This window comes from Chinchilla lanigera, unplaced genomic scaffold (assembly GCF_000276665.1).
Source record: "Chinchilla lanigera isolate Chin_1 unplaced genomic scaffold, ChiLan1.0 scaffold00033, whole genome shotgun sequence".
Lineage (NCBI taxonomy): Eukaryota > Metazoa > Chordata > Mammalia > Rodentia > Chinchillidae > Chinchilla > Chinchilla lanigera.
Genome location: NW_004955434.1, coordinates 8,874,366 through 8,893,131, shown reverse-complemented (window position 1 = coordinate 8,893,131; position 18,766 = coordinate 8,874,366). Strand labels below are relative to the sequence as shown.

The following is an 18,766-nucleotide window of genomic DNA, read 5'->3' as shown; positions in this document are numbered from 1 at the left end:
TCTACTGTGATCTGAACGTTGCTAATTTGTTGTTTAGATGTTACCTCTAAATTGTCACCAAAAATGAAAAATACTGTGTTACATTAAGGCCATAATAGAGTTGTCAGAAGAGTTCTGCTTGACATAACCAGCTGAAGGAAATCAGCTTTAATGAGTTCATATTTTATGTCCACTATTGTTAAAATATACATGGTGACATTCAGCATATATCTATTTACAAAGTAGAAGTTTATTTGGCTTACAGTTCTGGAGGCTGGGAAACTCAAGGTTGAGGGGCCATATCAAGTGACATCATTTTCTGGTGGAAGGGCAAGAGAGGGTGAAGAGGAAGGGGGAAGCTGAATTCATCTTTTTGTTAGGAACCCACTTCAGGGGTAACTAACCCATTTCTGGGGTAACTGTGTTAATCCATTCACTCAAGAGGTAACCTAATCACCTCTTGAACTAATCAACACTCTTATATTGGGGATTGAGTTTCCAGTACATGAGCTTTGAGGAATACATCAGCGTTCAGTTTTTGAAATGATTTGAGCATAACACCTTAATTTAATAGGAGTTTAAATGCCCACTTTTATTTGAAGTCATTTTTTCCTCACCAAATCATGATTTTTTTTCTCACTTTCTGATCTGCAAATTCTATTGTTCTAATTATTTGGTGTGTGTGTGTGTGTGTGTGTGTGTGTGTGTGTGCGTGCATGTGTTACTGGGGATTGAATCCAGGGCCTTTCCACTGAACTATATTTCCAGTCCTCTTTAATTTTAAAAACATTTTTAGACAGGGTCTTGCTAAGTTATTAAGTTGCCCAGGCTGGTCTTGAATTGCAGCCTTTCTGCCTTAGACTCCTGCAGTGTGGGATTACAAGTGTGTGTCACCATGCCCTACTAATTATTTATATCTTAACTTTTTAATTCTCAAGAAATTATTTAAGTGTGAGGAGTCATATTGGGCCCAGGATCGCAGTTGAGGTACTTTGGTTTTAGAATATGTAATAGCATGAAGAATTTTGTGGTGTATTGGGGGTTTGGATTACCATGTGAAGTCCTTTGTTGTTAAACATAATAAAAAAGCATTTCTACCTGTCTTGCTTCTGTTTATAATTTCTTTCTTGAGTTTCACAGCTGCAGATCTGTCAAACCCTGGACCATATTTTATGAGCATGTTTCACAAGGTCTCGGTTTGTGGAGGATCCTGGGAAAATCTCTTATGTGGAACCTGAGCCCTCTAAGCAAAAGCTCTGTACAATGAAGCCGTTTCTTTAGGTTACCAGACTATTTGAATCCTGTAGGTCTTGAATTGTAAAAGAGATTTAAAAATGAGAGTGTGAATGATATGTTTGATACAAAAGAGGTGATTGGTTTTAAGTATGTAATTTGAGAAGCTTGATGGGTTTGTGTATGAGTACAGCCCAAGCTGTGAATCCCAGACTGTTCTCAATATACCCAGAATTCCACCCCCTTAGTTCCATTAAAGGGGTCCTCTGGCATCTCTCAAGGGCAGCCTGAGTGTAACCATTAATTGTAGTATGTCAATTTGACTGGATTAAGAAGGGCCTAGCAGATCAGTAAAACACACTTCTGGGCGTGTTCTGTGGAATGTTTCAGAGATGACTGGCATGTAGGCCAGCAAACTGATGGGAGAAGACCCACCTCAACTGTGGGTAGCACCAACCAACAGGCTCGTGGCCTCGATGAAATAAAAAGGAAAGAAAAAGGAATTTGGTGCGTATGTTTGAAAACCTCCATTTTTCTTCAGTGGGTGTATCTTTTGCTACTGCCATGGCCTGTGGATATCACACATCAGTATTTTCAACACAGCCTCCCATCAGCCACTCAGAGGTGCTTTCAGGACTTCAGTCTTGGGCACATCCTTGACCCCTCTTGTTCTTCTTCTTGGACTGAGCAGCTGCTGGACTCTGATCAATGCACTGAGGAATAGGAACTGCCCTCTGTCTGGCCTGTGACTAACAAATCTGCTAGTGTTACCAGATAGGACTGCTGTTCTGCCTGATGAGAGGAGCCATCCCAGTTTGGGGATGTTTGGATCTTAGAGGGGACCCCCTCTCCTCTCATTCCTTGTACTGGGAATCCTGCCAACAATGGTGAGAGCTGAAACCTTCTGTTCTCTGGGTCTGGGATCCTTGCGTCTGTAACACTGGGTTTGGGGGTACAAAATTATGGCCATAAATTTTACTTTGTTTATTGGAGGATGGAACATATGCCCAGTTTCACGATCAGAACTAGGGAATTTGGTCCAAACAGGGACTTGTCTAAGACAGGAGCCCGTTTTTTGGTACAAATCAATCCTGCTCAGAATGGCTGGAATGCCAGAGCCTTTCCAGCAGAGTGAGGAAGCTCCCAGGCCACATGTTTCCCCTTGGAAAGTATTTTAGAGCGATCCATCAGCATCTCCCTGTAAGTACATATTGCTTTTCTTTATGTTAGCTTTCCTTTTTTGTTGTCTTTATTTCTGAAGTATCGTGTGGCCTGTAGTCTAAGCTCACCCATCCTCATATATTCATAAAAATCTGTGGGGACGCATGTACTGTCTGTGGCTTTATGGTGACCACACAGCTTTGCCTTTTCCCTAAGACTGGGCTCACCTACAGAACAGATAAGGAATGGCTCAGATTGCTTTGTAGGTGTGGGAGGGTCATGTGGTGAAGGGACTGGGGTATGTTTTAAATCTCAATACCGGTAAATCTGAGAGACTTGTTCCAGAAATAGTGAGGGAGATTAAAAATCTCCTAGGCCCCTGAGACACACCAGCATTAGGAATTTTCTCAGATGAATGGAGTGTAGGTAAACTCCAGCAAGAAAGGGAGTTTACTCTAAAATGAGGTGGTTGAGAAATACATGTTCGGAAGGCTTGATCTTTGCTGAGTTTGTTTGGGTATATTTTTGAACCAGCCTAGGTGTGTCATTGCATGTCCTCCTTAGCCTGAGTGGGTGGGGAGGGTAATTTGTCCTAAATTTTTCTATATGTGGGACCAGAACAAATGATATTTTTGGGGAATGAGAGATTCATGATCTTTTAAAGACCTTGTCATTTACCTTTGAAGGACCTGGAGTGCCAGAAAGGAAATGGGTTAAAGGTTTATCCTTCCTCTGCCCACACCCCTGCTCTCTCATTCACTCATTGCTTTGTTTAGCTTCCCCATTGGCGAGGTTCTTGCTTGCTTGGGAGCGTTGTACCAGCATGAGACAAGGATCAAGAGCACCTGGATTTGAATCTTGGTTTTTGCCAGTTATAGACTGAAGGCCAATCACAAATTTAACCTCTTTGTACCTCCTTGTGTGTAAATTGGAGGTAATGTCATTGTGGATATATGACACATTTAAAAAACACATTAAATCAGTGCCTGGCATGAAATGAGCACGCAGTAAGCACTAGCTCTTCTTATCTTATTTAATTATTTAAGTAAAACATCATTTCCCCTGTTAAGGACACTAAAGCTCAGAAAAAGGAGTGTTAACACCAGTTTCAAACCCTGGTCTGTCTGTCATGGTTTCTCTACCACTTTCTTGTACCTGTTGATTGTTACATGAGCATTCTAGTCCCTGACACTGGAAAATTTTACCCAAGGGTTTGCCATCCTGGAAGTTGTATGTGAGGATATGAAAAATCTGAACTTAACATTTCAGAGTAAGAGAGTATCTGAGGTCTCTTGACAGTCATTAGAATGAGGTTAACCACTTCTTGTTTAGGTCAACCAGAGGTGCTTTCTGTTATTTCCTGTCATTGGAATATTATGTTTGTAAATAGTATTTTTAGTAAGTTCTCCTTTCCCTTTGCTTTAAAATAAACCTGCCTGTTCCTTTTCCTCCAGGAATTGACACTTAGGTTGGTATTTCAAACTGAGATAAATATCACACCTGTTTTAGTGGGATGACTTCCAGGAACAGATTGTAAGCAGTAGGTGTTATTGTTGGAAATGCTGGAATCATGGTGGGAACTTGCAGTCATGAAAGCTCATTTGGCATTGCGTAAGGGGAGCTCAGCTCAGGCTCATGAAAATATTCTTTGTTCACTGGATCATGTGGTCTCCCAGCCCTGACAGCTAAATCGATTCTGCAGCTTTCCGTGAATCCACTCAACTTGTATTCACTAAGTTCCTACTTTGTGCTCAGTTTAGCACTGAGTATAACGTATGACATGTACCAATCCTGGGGCTTCCAGACTTTACTAGGGCAATGGCGTGGTTTAAGTGTGACTCTCAGAAAATAATGCAAACTCAAATTTCTTCAGACCCAGCCAGGATTTATCACTGTCCGCCACATTAAGGTTTAAAACAATGGTATGTAGCAGGGAGGTGAAGTGAAATACACAGCGTAACTTCCCCCATCAATCTCCCCCAAGGTGTGCAATTTCTCAGATCCAAATCTAAACCAAAATGCACAATGGCCACATCAAGCTAGTCTGAAGCAGTGTCTTGTTTACAGCTACCCTTTGACTCCTGTTTAATAGCATGAAATGATATTGATTTAAATGAGAATTGTGGAACTCCATTTCATTACTTTATAATCAAGTTTCATATTGGTTAACTTTAATAATATAAGGCAATATCTGATTATGTACCAACATACTATTATTACTTGTCTAGATTCTGGAAGGCAAAAAACAAACAAACACTGGGGTTTTGCAGCTGGGGGGGGGCAAGAATTTCTCTGACATTAAAGAATAGGAAGAACAGGTGGAGAAGAAGGGACGCAGTTATGGAGGGCGTGCCGAGGCATGTGTGTATGTGGGAAGAAGTGACTTCTGGGGATATCTTCTGATGATATTAAATATGATGTCTGGTATTTTAGACTTTGTGCTAGGCATTAAAATTAAGTATTAATCTCATGTCTTGTTCAGGATATTTTAGGAGTAAGTAGACATTGGTGGCTGGGGAGACTGAGAAAGCCACTAGAGTCTGGAAGTTAGGGTAATAGAATCTGAACTGAGGAGAAGGGTCATACAAGATAAAAGGGCAAACTAAACATAGAGCTAGGAAGAAACTCATGAGGTAACTTATTTTAATGATGATTAAAAACCCACGTATATATATTGTGGAGAGGATCTGGCTCCTGTAAGAAAGAAGCAGTTAAATGAGGTCGCCTGGGCTGAGCTGTGAAGTGCAGTAGAACTACTGATTATTAGGAATGATTTTTTCATTGTTATTTTCACTAGTACATATTTGAAGTACATAATGATTACATTTATTGTAGAGAGTTGGTCCATGTATTTAACACATCTTAATTCTTTTTCATTCTCTTCCCCTCCCTCTCCCCTCCCTCCATCTCTTGGTCTCCTCATTTGTGAATGATCTAGTTCCTGTTTTTTTTTAATCTGTCTTTTATTTTGCTCTTTATTTATACATTGGGTTTTTCATATAAGAGAAACAGTGTGATATTTAAGTTTGTGTATCTGACTTATTTCACTTAACACTATTGTGTTAAGGCGCATCAATTTTCCTACAAATGACTCAAATTTATCCTCCTTTCTAGCAGAAATACTGCATTGTGTATAAGTACCACATTTTCTTGATTGATTTATATGTTGATGGACATATAGGCCACTTCCAAAATTTGTTTGTTTATTGGTGTGCTACTATAAGCATGTGTATGCATGTGTCACTGTTGTATGATGTCTTTAACTTTTTGGGGAAGATTAGAAGGGGAATAGCTGGGTTGAATGGGAACTCTATTTTTAGTTTTTAAAGGAATCTCCATACTGATTTCCACAGTGGTTGTACTAGTTTATATATCCCCACAAACAATGTAGAAGGCTTCCCTTTTCCCTGTGGCTTCGCCAGTCTTTGTTATTAGTTGATTTCTTGATGATAGATGTTCTTTCTGGAGTAAGATGGAATCTCAGTGTAGTTTTAATTTGCATTTCTTTAATGGCCAGTAACGTTGACCTTTTTTTTTCATATATTTATTGTCCAGTTGTACTTCTTCTGTGAAGTGTCTGTTCATTTCAGTTGCACATTTTTGATAGTCTTTTATTTGGGGGGTCTAATTTTTTTTCAGTTCTTTATATATTCTAGATATTAATCCTCTGAGGAATAGCTAGCAATTTTTTTCCCATTCTGAGGGTGTCTCTTTATTAGTTATTTTCTTTGCTGCACAGAAGTGTTTAAATTTGATATAATCCCATTTGTTGATTCTTGATGTTATTATAATGCAGTTGGGGTTCTGTTCAGAATGTCCTTGCCTATTGCTATGACTTCAGGAGTTTTACTTATTTTATCTTCCAGTAGGTTGTTTTCTGTTTTAATATTTAGATCTTTGATCCATTTTTATTTAAGTTTAGTATGTGGAGGGAGATAGGGTTTACGCTCAATCTTGTGTATGTGGATAACCAGTTTTCCTAGCACCATTTGCCACACAGACTATTCTCCCAGTGTCTGTTTTTGGCCCCTTTGTTAGATGGCTTAATATGACTGGGGTTGTTTCTGCATCCTCTATTTTACTCCATTGATTCACAAGTCTGTTTTTGTGTCAGTTCTGTGCTATTATCACTATAGCTTTCTAATATAACTTGAATCTAATATAACTGGGATTGTGATGTCTCTTGCTTTGCTCTTATTGCCCAGAATTGCTTTTGCCTTTCTGGGTCTCTTCTGCTTTCATTATAAATTTGAGAACTGATTTCTTTAGTTCTGTGAGGAACATTGTTGGTATTTCGATTGAGATTGCCTTAAGTGTATATATCAGTTTTGGAAGTGTGACCATTTTGACAGTATTGGTTCTGCCTATCTAGGAACAGATGTATCTTTCCATTTTCTGAGGTGACTGATGTCTATTTAGACTCCATAAGACCAGGTGCTACCACTTGTCTTAGGCCTGGTCATTTCATCTTTATCTTGAGGCCTGGCCTCCTGCAGACGCGCCTCTGGCCTCAGTTGTAAGGAGTTTTCATTTCCTTTACTGTGTCTCTTGAGGGTCCAGCCCTATTTGACTGCCTATAATATTTCTACCGAACTCAGCTGTCTATAACACCACCACGATTGGTTTAGTGTCTTCTTGTTTGTTAATCCATTGGACTCTTGTTCTTACTTTGAATGTCTCATTATTGTAAATAGAATTTAGAAGATTATCACAGTACAAGTTTATTCATTCAAAGATTACATAGAAAGTGGAAATTAAGACTAGGTCACATGAAATTACTCATGCATGCAGGTGACTAAATCTTGGGCCAGCTGCTTCACAGAGGCAGCACTGTTTACACAGGGGCTCCCTCTTGGATCCCAAGGCAGATAAATGCATAAATGAACTAATGTCTGTAGACCTGTCTGACAACCTTAGACCTCTTGGAGTCAAAAGCAGGAAGAAACCATTATGATCTCAAGCTACCATGGAAATCATGGTGATTTGAACATAAACTTTAGGAGAGACTTCAGAAAAAAAATAGGAGGTGGATATTGAATAAATGCAATTTTAAATCATGACAGAAGGGCCCATGGAGAATGCTCAGTAGAAGTTGCAAATGGGATGTAAAGTTTGGCTAAGAGGGCAGGAAAAACCAGGAGTAGCTATATTTACAATTTGTACATGCACGTTTTTGATAATCATCTGCACAGAGTAGATCAATGTAGCCATAAGAATGGATCAATTTCCGGTGGAGAGAGTGAGAGAGGGACAGAGCAGAATGGTAGGAAGCTTGTTCGCTCATTTCACATATTTGAGGGGTTACTGTGTTTGGCAGGAGCAGAAATAAGCCCCATAGCAAGGAGCAGCAGGACGAGGAGGTTACAAAGATGATGAGAGCGCGGTGGAGAAAGAGTGGGCGGTGCGAAGCCTAGTAATATTGCAGAAGCCAGGGAGAGAACTTGGTGGAATACATGGCAGCCAATGGTGACAAATCCTGCAGAAGTGTAAACAATGACAACTGCAATAATGCTGTTTGTATTTCACAAGCAGGACATGGGTTACCTGGGAGTTTCTGAGCAGATGTGGAAACTGGACTTCAGGGGATTAAGGTAAGTGAGGAGGAAATGGAGGTATAAAGACCAATAAGCAGCCCTAAAAATCTGGTATGAAAGGAAAGGAGAAATAGCATTCCAGTTTTTATTCTGACATCTTCCCATCTCTGGCTTTGGGACAAATAAGGCTTCCTGGAAGAACTGGGTTTTGAATGAAGGATTTAGAGGTGAGGAGAGAAGGATAGAACGATAAAGTACCAGCCATAAAGAAGGCGGGTTCGGGCCACTAAATAATGGCACATTTTAGATTAATCTGTACTAGATTGGGAAAACAGAGGGGGATCTGAAGGAGTAAACTTGATTGTAGCAAATTCAATGACATGATTAGAAAATATGAACAACTTTTAAAGAGGTGGTGATGGGCTACCATCGTGCATTGCCTTGTTAAACACTTTGAAGCTTATATATTGAAAGTTAGGAAAATACTTTGGAATAGTTTTTGAGTCCCAGCTGTGTGAACTTGTGCATTTATTGTTATTTTTATCTATTTATTTTTTTGTCCCAGGAATCGAACTCAGGACCTTGTGCTTGCCAGGCAGGTGCTTGTGCCACTGAGCTATATCCCCAGCCCCTAAGTGTGTGAACTCGGGCACACTATTTAACCTTGCTAAGCTGCAGTTGCCTCATCTTGAAAACACAGGGTAATATTATTTGCCTGATAAGAGTGTCAAGAAGCATAAGTAAGATTATGCATGTAACAAATTTAGTTCAATGCTGCCGTATAGTTGACACTTGGTGTTAACAGTGATTCTGTGTTTATTTTGTTAAATCTCTTTATTGAGGTATGACATGCAAAAAGCTATACATATTTAACACAGGCAACTTAAGGAGTTTGGTGGTAAGTACTGTACACACCTGTGAAACCATCTTCACACTCAATGCCTATTAGCATCGTTTCCTTCCTTCTTTCTTCCATATGTGTGAGACAACACACTTATCCCCTAAGAGCTACACTCTTAGCAAGATTTTAACAGTACAACACAATATTGTTAACTGTAGTCACTACACTGTAAAGTAGATCTCTGTAGTGATTCCTGTTCTGAAAATGCTGGGGCACCTCAGACTTGAGCTACAGTTAATATTCCAGCACTCCGGGCTTCCTCTGCCTTACTTACAGTGCCTGTTGGGGAACACTGACCCTTAGCCATATTGCCTGCCACCTGATCATTGCGCGATCTTAGACAAGTTGCTTCACTTTTTGTGACAGTTTTCTCATCTGTATAAAGGGGAAAATAGTAGTACTCATTTCATGCTGCTATTATATTAAATGAATTAATATGGAAGTGGTTGGAACAGTGCTTGCCGCCTAGTAACTGAAATGCCAACATTTGCCAAACGCATAAAAGTGATTTTCCTCTGTTTCTCTTCTTTCTAAAATCAGGACACCCAACCCTCTCCTACACTCATCCTGGCAAGGAGACATCTCCACATCTAATGCCTGCAGCTATTAGGAATTAGGTCAATGTCTTGAAGCATGGCACAAGAACAGAGTAGGCAGTTGTCTGTCTGGGATGGTCTAGGTGCAAACTGTCCTGAGAGCCAGAAGAGCAGACTAAATAGTTCTTGCAGACAGTCTTGGCTATGTGTGTGATTAATGTGAAACTGACACATACTTGTCTATCTTGTTTGTGGATAAATTAGGAAATGGAGGATTTGCTGGGAAGTCCTCGGAGGTAAAGCCAATTGGGGAAACCAATGCTGGGAAGACAAAATCATGTGTTTGGGAAGAATCAGCCAGTGCCCTTCTGTTGCTAACTGGATTGCGTTTGTTTGTAACTAGAGTGTTTTCACTGTTTCACAAAAAGTGAATTCTCTTATTTTTAGAACCCTTCTCCTTCACTCCAGTCACCTCTTACAATTTTTTTTCTGCTGGTCTTTTGTTCTTGCTAAGTGATGACCTTGGAAATACAATACAGGGCTCTTTAAATCAAAGCTATGCCAGAATGTCTAGTGGAGGATACATCATTTTTTAAAATGTGCATGCTTTTACCACTTTGAGGATGTGTCCATAAAATGGACAAAGTGATGCCTTTGCTTCAGTGATTACTCCCTTGGATGACTTAATTAATTTCAAGCCATCTTCACCTTTCCACAGTCTGATAAAGCGACTCCTGGCTAACATCAGATCTCTGGGGCTCCCATGCCCCGGCAGTTGGTCCCTTGACTGAACCACTGAAATGATGCAGCCTTTCTTTGCAGTCCCTCAGATACCCCAAAGTGAAAGCAGGAAATGCTACGCCAGAAAGCGAATAGCTTTACTGAGTCATACAGGAATGGCAGCTACCAGAGCGAGCCTCCAATCTCCACTTCCTGGAGAGAAGATGAGGGTTGACATTCAAACAACACTGCTTAGGAGCTAAGCTGATTCTATATTTTAGTTTCAGGGTTCTTTGCCTTCCTACATGTGTGGTGCTTGTGCAAATCTCTATGTAACGCCCTGGTGCTGCTCCTGTGGGTCAGGAACCTTTCTGCTCTGGGCTGGGGGCTTTCTAGAAGAGCCACACTTTCCTTTTCCATCTTTCCTCACTAGAATAACAAAAGGAATATGGATGCTTATCTTGTCCTTGGGGTTTATTCAGAACTGTTCTGAATTTTGTAATACCATAAAGGAGGCAGACCAGGTAGAGATTTGCAGTTGGAAGTATCCCAGTAATTCTGGAGATACACTCTCCAAATTGTACATGGAGCTGGTTTGTCCTGATAAGGGAAGAATGAGATATCAATTGTGTGATTAGATCTCACTACCTGCTTATTAGGAGTTTTCTAGGACCACATAGCCTAGGCTACTAGGAATGTCCCTGGTAATTTCTACCCATAATCAATAAGTTCAGACACTTAGGTGCAGTTATCCTGTTCCGTATGTGTTCATTGTTATATTGTCCCCAGGCTAACTTAACAGTCTACTTCTTGTTTATATTATATGGATTTCACTTAAGAAGTCTTGCGATTTCAGAGGAAGAAGGCACATTTCTAACCACGGGGTACATTAAAAGGCCCCAGGTGAGGAGCAGAATGACGTCTGGTTCTGTCAGGTGGGGAGGATAGTTTTTGTGGAGTCACACGAGATTGACAGGCTAAGATTGCAGCAGTGAACCTAGTGTGTACTCATTTTCAGTACATAATGAAGGAGTGCTACATGAATGCACACCTCACCCTCACACAGGCAGCTTGAGCAGTTCAAACCCCTTTTGTGTCTCAGATAATAGGAAGTTTGCAGACATTTATCTTTAATTAGTTCCCATGTAGTACTTTTTAGGAGCAAATATTTTAAGATTTAAATGTTTCATTTCCAGAGTTTCCAATTTATAGAATGGGGTGGTTTATAAAGTCTCATTTAGGTTGGATATACTGTTTACTGTAATAATCTGGTTAGCATCTAGTGGCGGCGGTGATGGGCTGGGATGTAGCTCAGTGGCACAGCACCTGCCTGGCAAGTGCGAGACCCTGAGTTCAATTCCCCCCACCTCCCGCAAAAAAAAAAAAAGGAAAGAAAAGAAACCATAAAAAGAAAAGAAAATCACTCATTTGGGCTGGGGATATAGCTTAGTGACATAGCGTCTGCCTGGCAAGCCCAAGGTCCTGTGTTCGATTCCCGGTACTAGAAAAAAAACAAAACTGAAAGTGGTGGGGGTGACATTTCCTGTCTGTACCAGTGACATAGGTCCTGAAATACTGAAAGAGCAATTACAGTTGCATCTTGTGTCCGTCAATTTCTGTCACTGTGAAAAATACTTGAATTAAAGAAATTATATGGAGGAAAGGGTTATTTTGGCTCATAGGTTTAGAGGCTTTAGGCCCTGGCCCACTGGTACCACTGCTTTAGGATCTGTGACAGACAAAGCAGGACGCCATGTGGGAACATGTGATACAGAAGGCTGCTCAACTTATGGTGATTGGGAAGGAGAGAGAGAGGGGAGAGAAGTTGACACACACACACACACACACACACACACACAGAGAGAGAGAGAGAGAGAGAGAGAGAGAGAGAGAGAGAGAGAGAGAGAGAAGGGTACCAGTATCTCTTGAAGGGCAAACCTCCCAATGACCTAACTTGCTCCCACTAAAGGTTCCACCTGTTACCAGTAGCACCACAGGCTCTTATCCAAGCTTTTAACACAGGGGCCTTTGGGGGACACTTATCTAATTATAGCACACATCTGTGGATTATCCATGTAAATGGGGGAGGAGGCAAAGGCTATAGCTCCTCCCTCCCTACCCAGGGGCTGCGGTAGAGGGGAAGTTCTAGCATTTATTGAGCGCATTATGTGACAGGGCTTTTGCTAGAGGCATCACAGACATTTTTTCATTTCAAGCAATATCACTAGGCAAGGACTGTTATCCCTGCTTCATGGAAGAGGAAATCAAGGCTTAGATTATTGGCAAGGTCACAAAAATGAAATCAGAGCTGTACGCTCAATCATCACATCCCATGGTCCCTTCGTGGGCAGTTAGGAAATACAAACTATCAATACTGTTGCACAAAATCTTCTAGCATCCTGCCGAGGCTCCACAGGACCATTGATTCTCTGCTGCTGCAGGAGGTAAGTTTCTCAAACACCTGCAAAGCCAATACTCCTACTGGCCCACTGCCTGATGAAAAGCCAAACACATTTCCCATAGCTACTCTAGAATGAAGTATGTTTAAAAGAAGAGTCTACCCAGTAGGCTCACAAAAATTTGTTGAAAAAGTAAAGCCACTTTCCAGAGCTAATGACAATGTTCCCTGTGTAATCTGCACAGAATAAATCACACAGAGGTCCTCTGGTCAGGTATACCAACTTTCCCAATCTAATCTCTCTCTTTCTGGGGAGTTGTGTTGTTGGGTGCCCCCTCCTACTCCCCACCATGTTATAATAAAAAAGAAACTGTCCTGTATTCCTGTGACCATGGAGTAATGAGCATTTTTATACTGTTCTCTCCCAGGGGCTGTTTCTTTGATGTTAGTCGCACAGGTGAGTCTGCTGGGTCCTGTAGAAAGTAGTCATGGCTCAGCTATGCCAAGCAGGAACAGAGCCATTTCTTTAAAGAGCACTCTGAATCTAGCCATGCATAGTTTGTAGTCATGTTTCATAGAGAGGAATTGGTCCTTCGATTAAACCAAGCTACCATTCTATGCAGATAAGCCTATATTCTATAATAGTAATTTCTAACGAAATTCTGCTTTCATGTCAGTCACAATATGACCCCAACTGTTCATAATGGCACTGTATTCCAGGCTTGAAGTGCTCACTGGTTATTATGAAGAATTATTTTCCTCTAGCCCTGCTTTTTCATTCTTGGGGTGACAAGAACATTTCAAAAATAATCTGTGTATAGTGTGATTCAACTGATCCATGTCTCAGCTTTCCTATACTTGCCCGTGTAAATAAGATAAAAGAACAGATAAGATGCAGAAAAAGGCAGAAAAGAAAGAATGAAGGGCATGTTTATTGACACTGAAAGGAACATTGTTCTCTTTTATGACTTAATAGCACAGTATGTTAAAAGGCTTGTTACAAACTCCAAAATAAGGATGACTTGCAGTTCATGAAGAGATCTGCCAATGCTAATGCCATGGATTAGAGCCACATAATAAAGGTATAGAACTATTTAGCCCAAAATAAATTATTGATTCAATTTCAATCATATTTATAATTATATCTCCTATAAACAACACTAATTGCATTTTAAATTCACATTGAATCAATGGTCACTATGCGACTTACATGTCATTTCCGTATCTTTCCTCAGAGATTTCAGGTCCAGGTGGTCAGTGCTGAGCATTTATTTGCTTTTCTGCTATCTTTGGCACAATTTCTGGTTTCTTTTAAATATAAAAGTACAGGTTTAAGCTGGGTACACATTACTACAGAAATGACCATTTTGGATCTAGGCGTAAGTACAAGTTTATGTTAAGCGTTATTTACAAGATGAGAACTAAAGCACAAACTTTAATAAGCTATACTCACTAAATCAGAAGAGAATGACTAGCAGAGAATTTTAATGAGCAGGGCCAAGATTATGAGCTAGAACAATCCTTTCTGGAGGAGGCAGGACCAGTGTCATAGGATGGAAGAATTTCCCTTGAACCACTGATACCAATGTCATGGGATTAATTCTACAAAAATATAGGGTAGGAACAGCTTGTGTACCTGCTGGCTTACTCAACCAATAGAAGCTACTTTAAAATACAATTTAGCTGGTAGCTCATCAGTGTTATTTGGGCCCCGATAGGTACAAAAGTGCAAAGGCAGCAAAATATTGGCCTCTTTAACTGGGCATGAGTGAACTTGGAAGAAGAAAGCCTTCCAGTTGGACACAAGCACAGCCAAGCTTTTTGAAGTAACACCTTTGTGTGTAATCTTATGTAGAGTGGATATCGATTCCTTCCAGGCAGCTTAAATCTGGATGTTGTAATAGAGTGGCTATGCCATCCTGGAGTATCACCACAACACACCTCTGCTGTAGGGAAGATACACAGACAATCTGACAGCATGATTTCTCATTCTAGTGCTTCTGAGAAAGGAGAACTGATAAGCCCCGAAGCGGACTTGGGTTGGAATTGTAGTTATTCAAGTATGAGGAGAGGTCGTTTTTCACATTGACAGTTCAGTTCTGATCTCTGTCTTGCAAATTATATGAAAATAATAAATACACACACACACACACACACACACACACATACACACACATATATAGTTCTATACCAAACACTGGGTTAACAGTTACCAGTGGCCTAATACAGTACGTTTAAAAAAGAACCCTTCTCCCTTACCCCTGAACCCTATGTTTATCTTAAAACTGTTATTTCAGAACTGTGCTGGTCTGGTTTTTTTTTTTTTTTTTTTAACAGTTTCTTTAAAAGTGGCTAGAGGTGAGTCCAAGATGGAAAGTTTGGCACATTAGCTAGGTGGGGTTGTTTAGATACATTATTATCTATAAAAAGTGAGAAGTCAAAGGAAATCCACACCAATATAAAGCCAGAGTAAAAATTTGTAGCCAATGAGAGAATTTCTTTTCTAAAACCCAAGACACTGGTCTATACATGAGAAAACATTTTCTCCTCCTCTATTACCTAGTTCCAACATTTTATGTATTTTCAAACTTCGACAGAATTTTTAAAAGCCAGATGATACAATTTCCTTTTAAAACATTTTTTTTTCCAATCTTACCCCATCCCAAATCCCAAAACTCAGACAGCAAAGGCTTATCAAGCCAAATATAGAAAATAATCTGGAGGTCTGTGTATCAAACTAATTGTACAACTGACCATTTTTTGTTTTTTTTCTTAAATGTTTGGTTTCACTAAAAGATGACTCTCACGGAGATGTCCTTCATCACTCCAGTCATCTGAAGCCAGGGAATCTAGAACTGTGAGGTCTGGGTGAAGGAGATGGTGTCGGACTTGTCTACCGCAAAGCCTCCATTGACGTAGGACTTCTTGGTATCTGAGTCTTCATTATCAAGTATTGTAGATTCCAAGGCAAAGGGGTTCACAATGTTAACTTCAGATGAAACATCCATCTGCTCCAGCTCCTTCTTAGACAGCTTTTCCACAATGCCAGTCCCAAAAGCATCACCGAGGACATTGACCATGGTCCTGAACCGGTCCCTAGAGAGAAAACAGGGAGCTCAGATTTCACTTTCCTTATCAACTGGAGAAAGGAAAGGACCTGACATGTTCAGCTCAGATTTAAGCCAGTGCAGAGAATGCTGCTCCTGGCTGGCTGACGATAGGCACTTCACAGGCCTGAGGCAGAAAAGGTCATTCATAAAGGTACAAAGTGAACAAACAGGGTCCACCATCTCTATGCATCCAATAAGTAGAGCAAGGACTGCCCTAAATCTCCTGAAATCTTTTTCTCCTTCCAAAGAAATGTGAACAGGGTCTACACAGATATGTTTAGGGAACCACAGGAGGCTCAGAACACTTGTAAGTCTTCCAACCCTAACCTCTGTATTGCAGGTTTGCCACTCAGTTGACCTTGTGGGCTCTCTTTTGCCTGAGATGAGAGAACCTGCATGTTCTGTGGGTGGTGTGTGTGTGTGTGTGTGTGTGTGTGTGTGTGTGTATTTTTGGTTTGCTTGTTCATCAAATGAGGTCACAGTGAGCAAGCCAGCAGGGACATGCCAGAGCACGAGTGAGACCCATGGCAGACCCCGGTCAGAGAACACAGGTCAGCACAGGAATGGACTTCTTGAAACAGCCTCAGCCAGTCTTAACTCCCGGACAGCCTGGGGAAGAGGCTGGAGGCAGGAAGAGAAGGACTACTGCCAGTGGGAGCATCTGCTGGGACAGTGGCGTTTGTTGCCAAGAACTACGAACATGGATATTCTTGGGAAAACTTCCCACAGGGCAAAAAAGACCAACTACACCCACTCTGGATGTCCTTCTAAGGCCAGGCTGTGAGTTAGCCCTAGTGTCTCTTATCTCATCACCTCGGACTGGAGTTTGACTTATCTGGCTGACTTGGCAGTGAGGGTCGCTGGTTCCAGGAAGGACCAGAGGAGGGAGAGAAGGGCAAAGCCACCATCACCACTGGAAAGAAAACTAAAGCTTGCCTCAGTGGCAGGGTAGTTTTGCCTGAACGGTGCCACCTCAGTTGGGCCTTAGACTCCTGTCTAGCTGGTGAGGGGGGCTTGCAAGGCACAGCTTCCCAGCCGGGCTCAGGGCTTGGTACTCACACGGTCCGTCTCTGATTCTCTTTCCTCCATCTTAGCTGCCACCTGCAAACTACACAGTCTGGACCCCGAGTCAGCCTGAGCAAGCTCCCAGGGAAGGTTCAAGGTACACTTACATGGATGCTAATGGCCAGGATCAGGGCCAGATCCAGGTGCTGGAGGACCGATGTCCAGAGGTGGGCATCAAGGAAAATCTAGGAACCAGGCTAGATCCAGTGTTAACTTGGGGGTCACAGAAGATACATTCTGACCCAGATGTTCTGATTGATTTCTTATCTGTGTCTATGTGTGGTGTGTGTGTGTGTGTGTGTGTGTGTGTGTGTGTGTGTGTGTAAGACACACAGAAAAAGAAAGATGTGAAAAAGAAATGGTTCAATTCATCTAATCATAGCAATAAAACCTCATATATTGAGCTTATTGGCTGCCACACATAGTTCTAGGCACCAACTCACTTAGTCCTACAATAAGACAAAGAGGTAGGCAGAATTTTTCTCAGATAATGCATCTAGACCTCAGGGAAGTCATGGACTTGCTGAAGAACAAAAAGTAAGTCACTGAGTGGAATTCATACCTAAGTCAGGCTTATCCTAAAGCCTTTGCTCGTGCCACTGCCTCTGTTGACTCCAAAGATGCTTGGGAAGATGCACTCATTTTGAACTTGGTAGTTCTGGGTCTATGGTGCTAACCAGAGCTGGGATAAGCTGGGATGGCTACAGTGTTTTTCCCAGCTCTGTAACTTTATTATCCTATGTTTATCTTATCCCACACCCAGGCCTTAACCTTGAGCATTACCAGGTATAATAAGAGATTGGAACACATTGGTTTTTTAAAACCACTTCTTCAAGTTATGGGAGTTAAATTTTAAGCATGTTATAAGGTGACCTGGTGAAAGGATAATTAAAGAAGCAACAGATGGCTCATTAGGCAATCGGAGAAGATAATTATGGCAGACTGCAGATTCTGCATGGCTAGGAAGCTGCTGGTCCATCCAGCTGAGGTAGGGTATTTATTTCAACTCACAGGAGCCAGTCGACAGCGATGATCAGGGTGACATCCTCAGCAGGCAGGCCCACAGCACTCAGCACGATCACCATGGTCACCAGGCCAGCCTGGGGTACGCCAGCAGCTCCAATGCTCGCAGCTGTGGCTGTGATGCTGTAGCCAAAACACACCATTAGGGAAGAAGTGAGACCTCTATTTCTCTCTTTGAGGCCCCTGGCCTGAGAGTTAGTCTCCACAGGGATTCCTGCTATGTCCCCAGTTTGGGCAGTCAGAATCTGTTTTCTGCTAAGCACTAGCTCTGCCTGATTAGAAGATGAAAACAGTAGGGGCCTGAGAGGAGATGATGCCATGCAGTGGCAGGGGGAGATATGGCAGATCGCTCTGACAGGAAATAGAGAAGAGCTGCAAGAAGGCTTTACTACCTGTCCATATGTCCACCCTAAACTAAAGCCAGGTGCTTCTCCCTGAGTTTTCTCCTTCCCTTCTTCTACCTACTCACCTGGCCAATTATTTGCTGAACATCTAATATGTTCTAGGAGTTTATGTCACCTTGAAGGATGAGTAGAGGGGCGGGTAGGGTGGATGGACAGGCATATTTCAGGTGAGGGTAAAGCAATGCAGAAGTGCTCGAGTAGATTTTATGCACTTTCTGGACGTCACAAGACTCTTGACCTCTCTGACAGAGACCTTTAGGACACTGAATTGAAAGACAGAATGACTCCTGTCAAAGGTACAAGTATTTATTCCTGGCTGCCCCTTTTTGCCAGTGAATGTATTTATACAAAATGAAGAAATCTGGAATCCAGGAGAGGCAGCCACATGAACTTTATTACCAGGCATTTAAGAAAGATCCCTCTTGGGCAGATCAGATGTGGCACTAGAGATTTTTCTCTTTGAAATGCACAGTTGTTTTTTTTTTTTTTTATCACTAACAACTTTATTATTGTAATCGGATTGTTCTCGAGGAAATCAAGGCTCATGATGCCCTGAAAAATCCCTGTCTTGGGGTGAGATTTGATCAGATGCACACAATAAATTTTAAACACACAGCCTCACCCTTGGGCCAAGGCTTGCGCTGTCACCATGATACTAACCAGTTAAAGGATTAATGTGTAGAAACTCCCCCATTTAAACTA

General features: G+C 41.4%; 1 protein-coding gene across 1 annotated transcript in view; it reads right to left on the bottom strand.

Annotated features, from left to right (window-relative positions):
* Positions 1-13,374: 13,374 nt before the first annotated feature.
* The window catches only part of Slc1a1 (solute carrier family 1 (neuronal/epithelial high affinity glutamate transporter, system Xag), member 1), a gene marked incomplete at its 5' end in the record, with an annotated part of 89,073 nt that continues 83,681 nt past the window's right edge, over positions 13,375-18,766 (bottom strand). The window contains 2 exon segments of the mRNA XM_005388636.2: positions 13,375-15,558; positions 17,649-17,783. Coding sequence (XP_005388693.1) covers positions 15,312-15,558; positions 17,649-17,783 — 382 coding nt within the window. The 3' untranslated portion in view covers positions 13,375-15,311.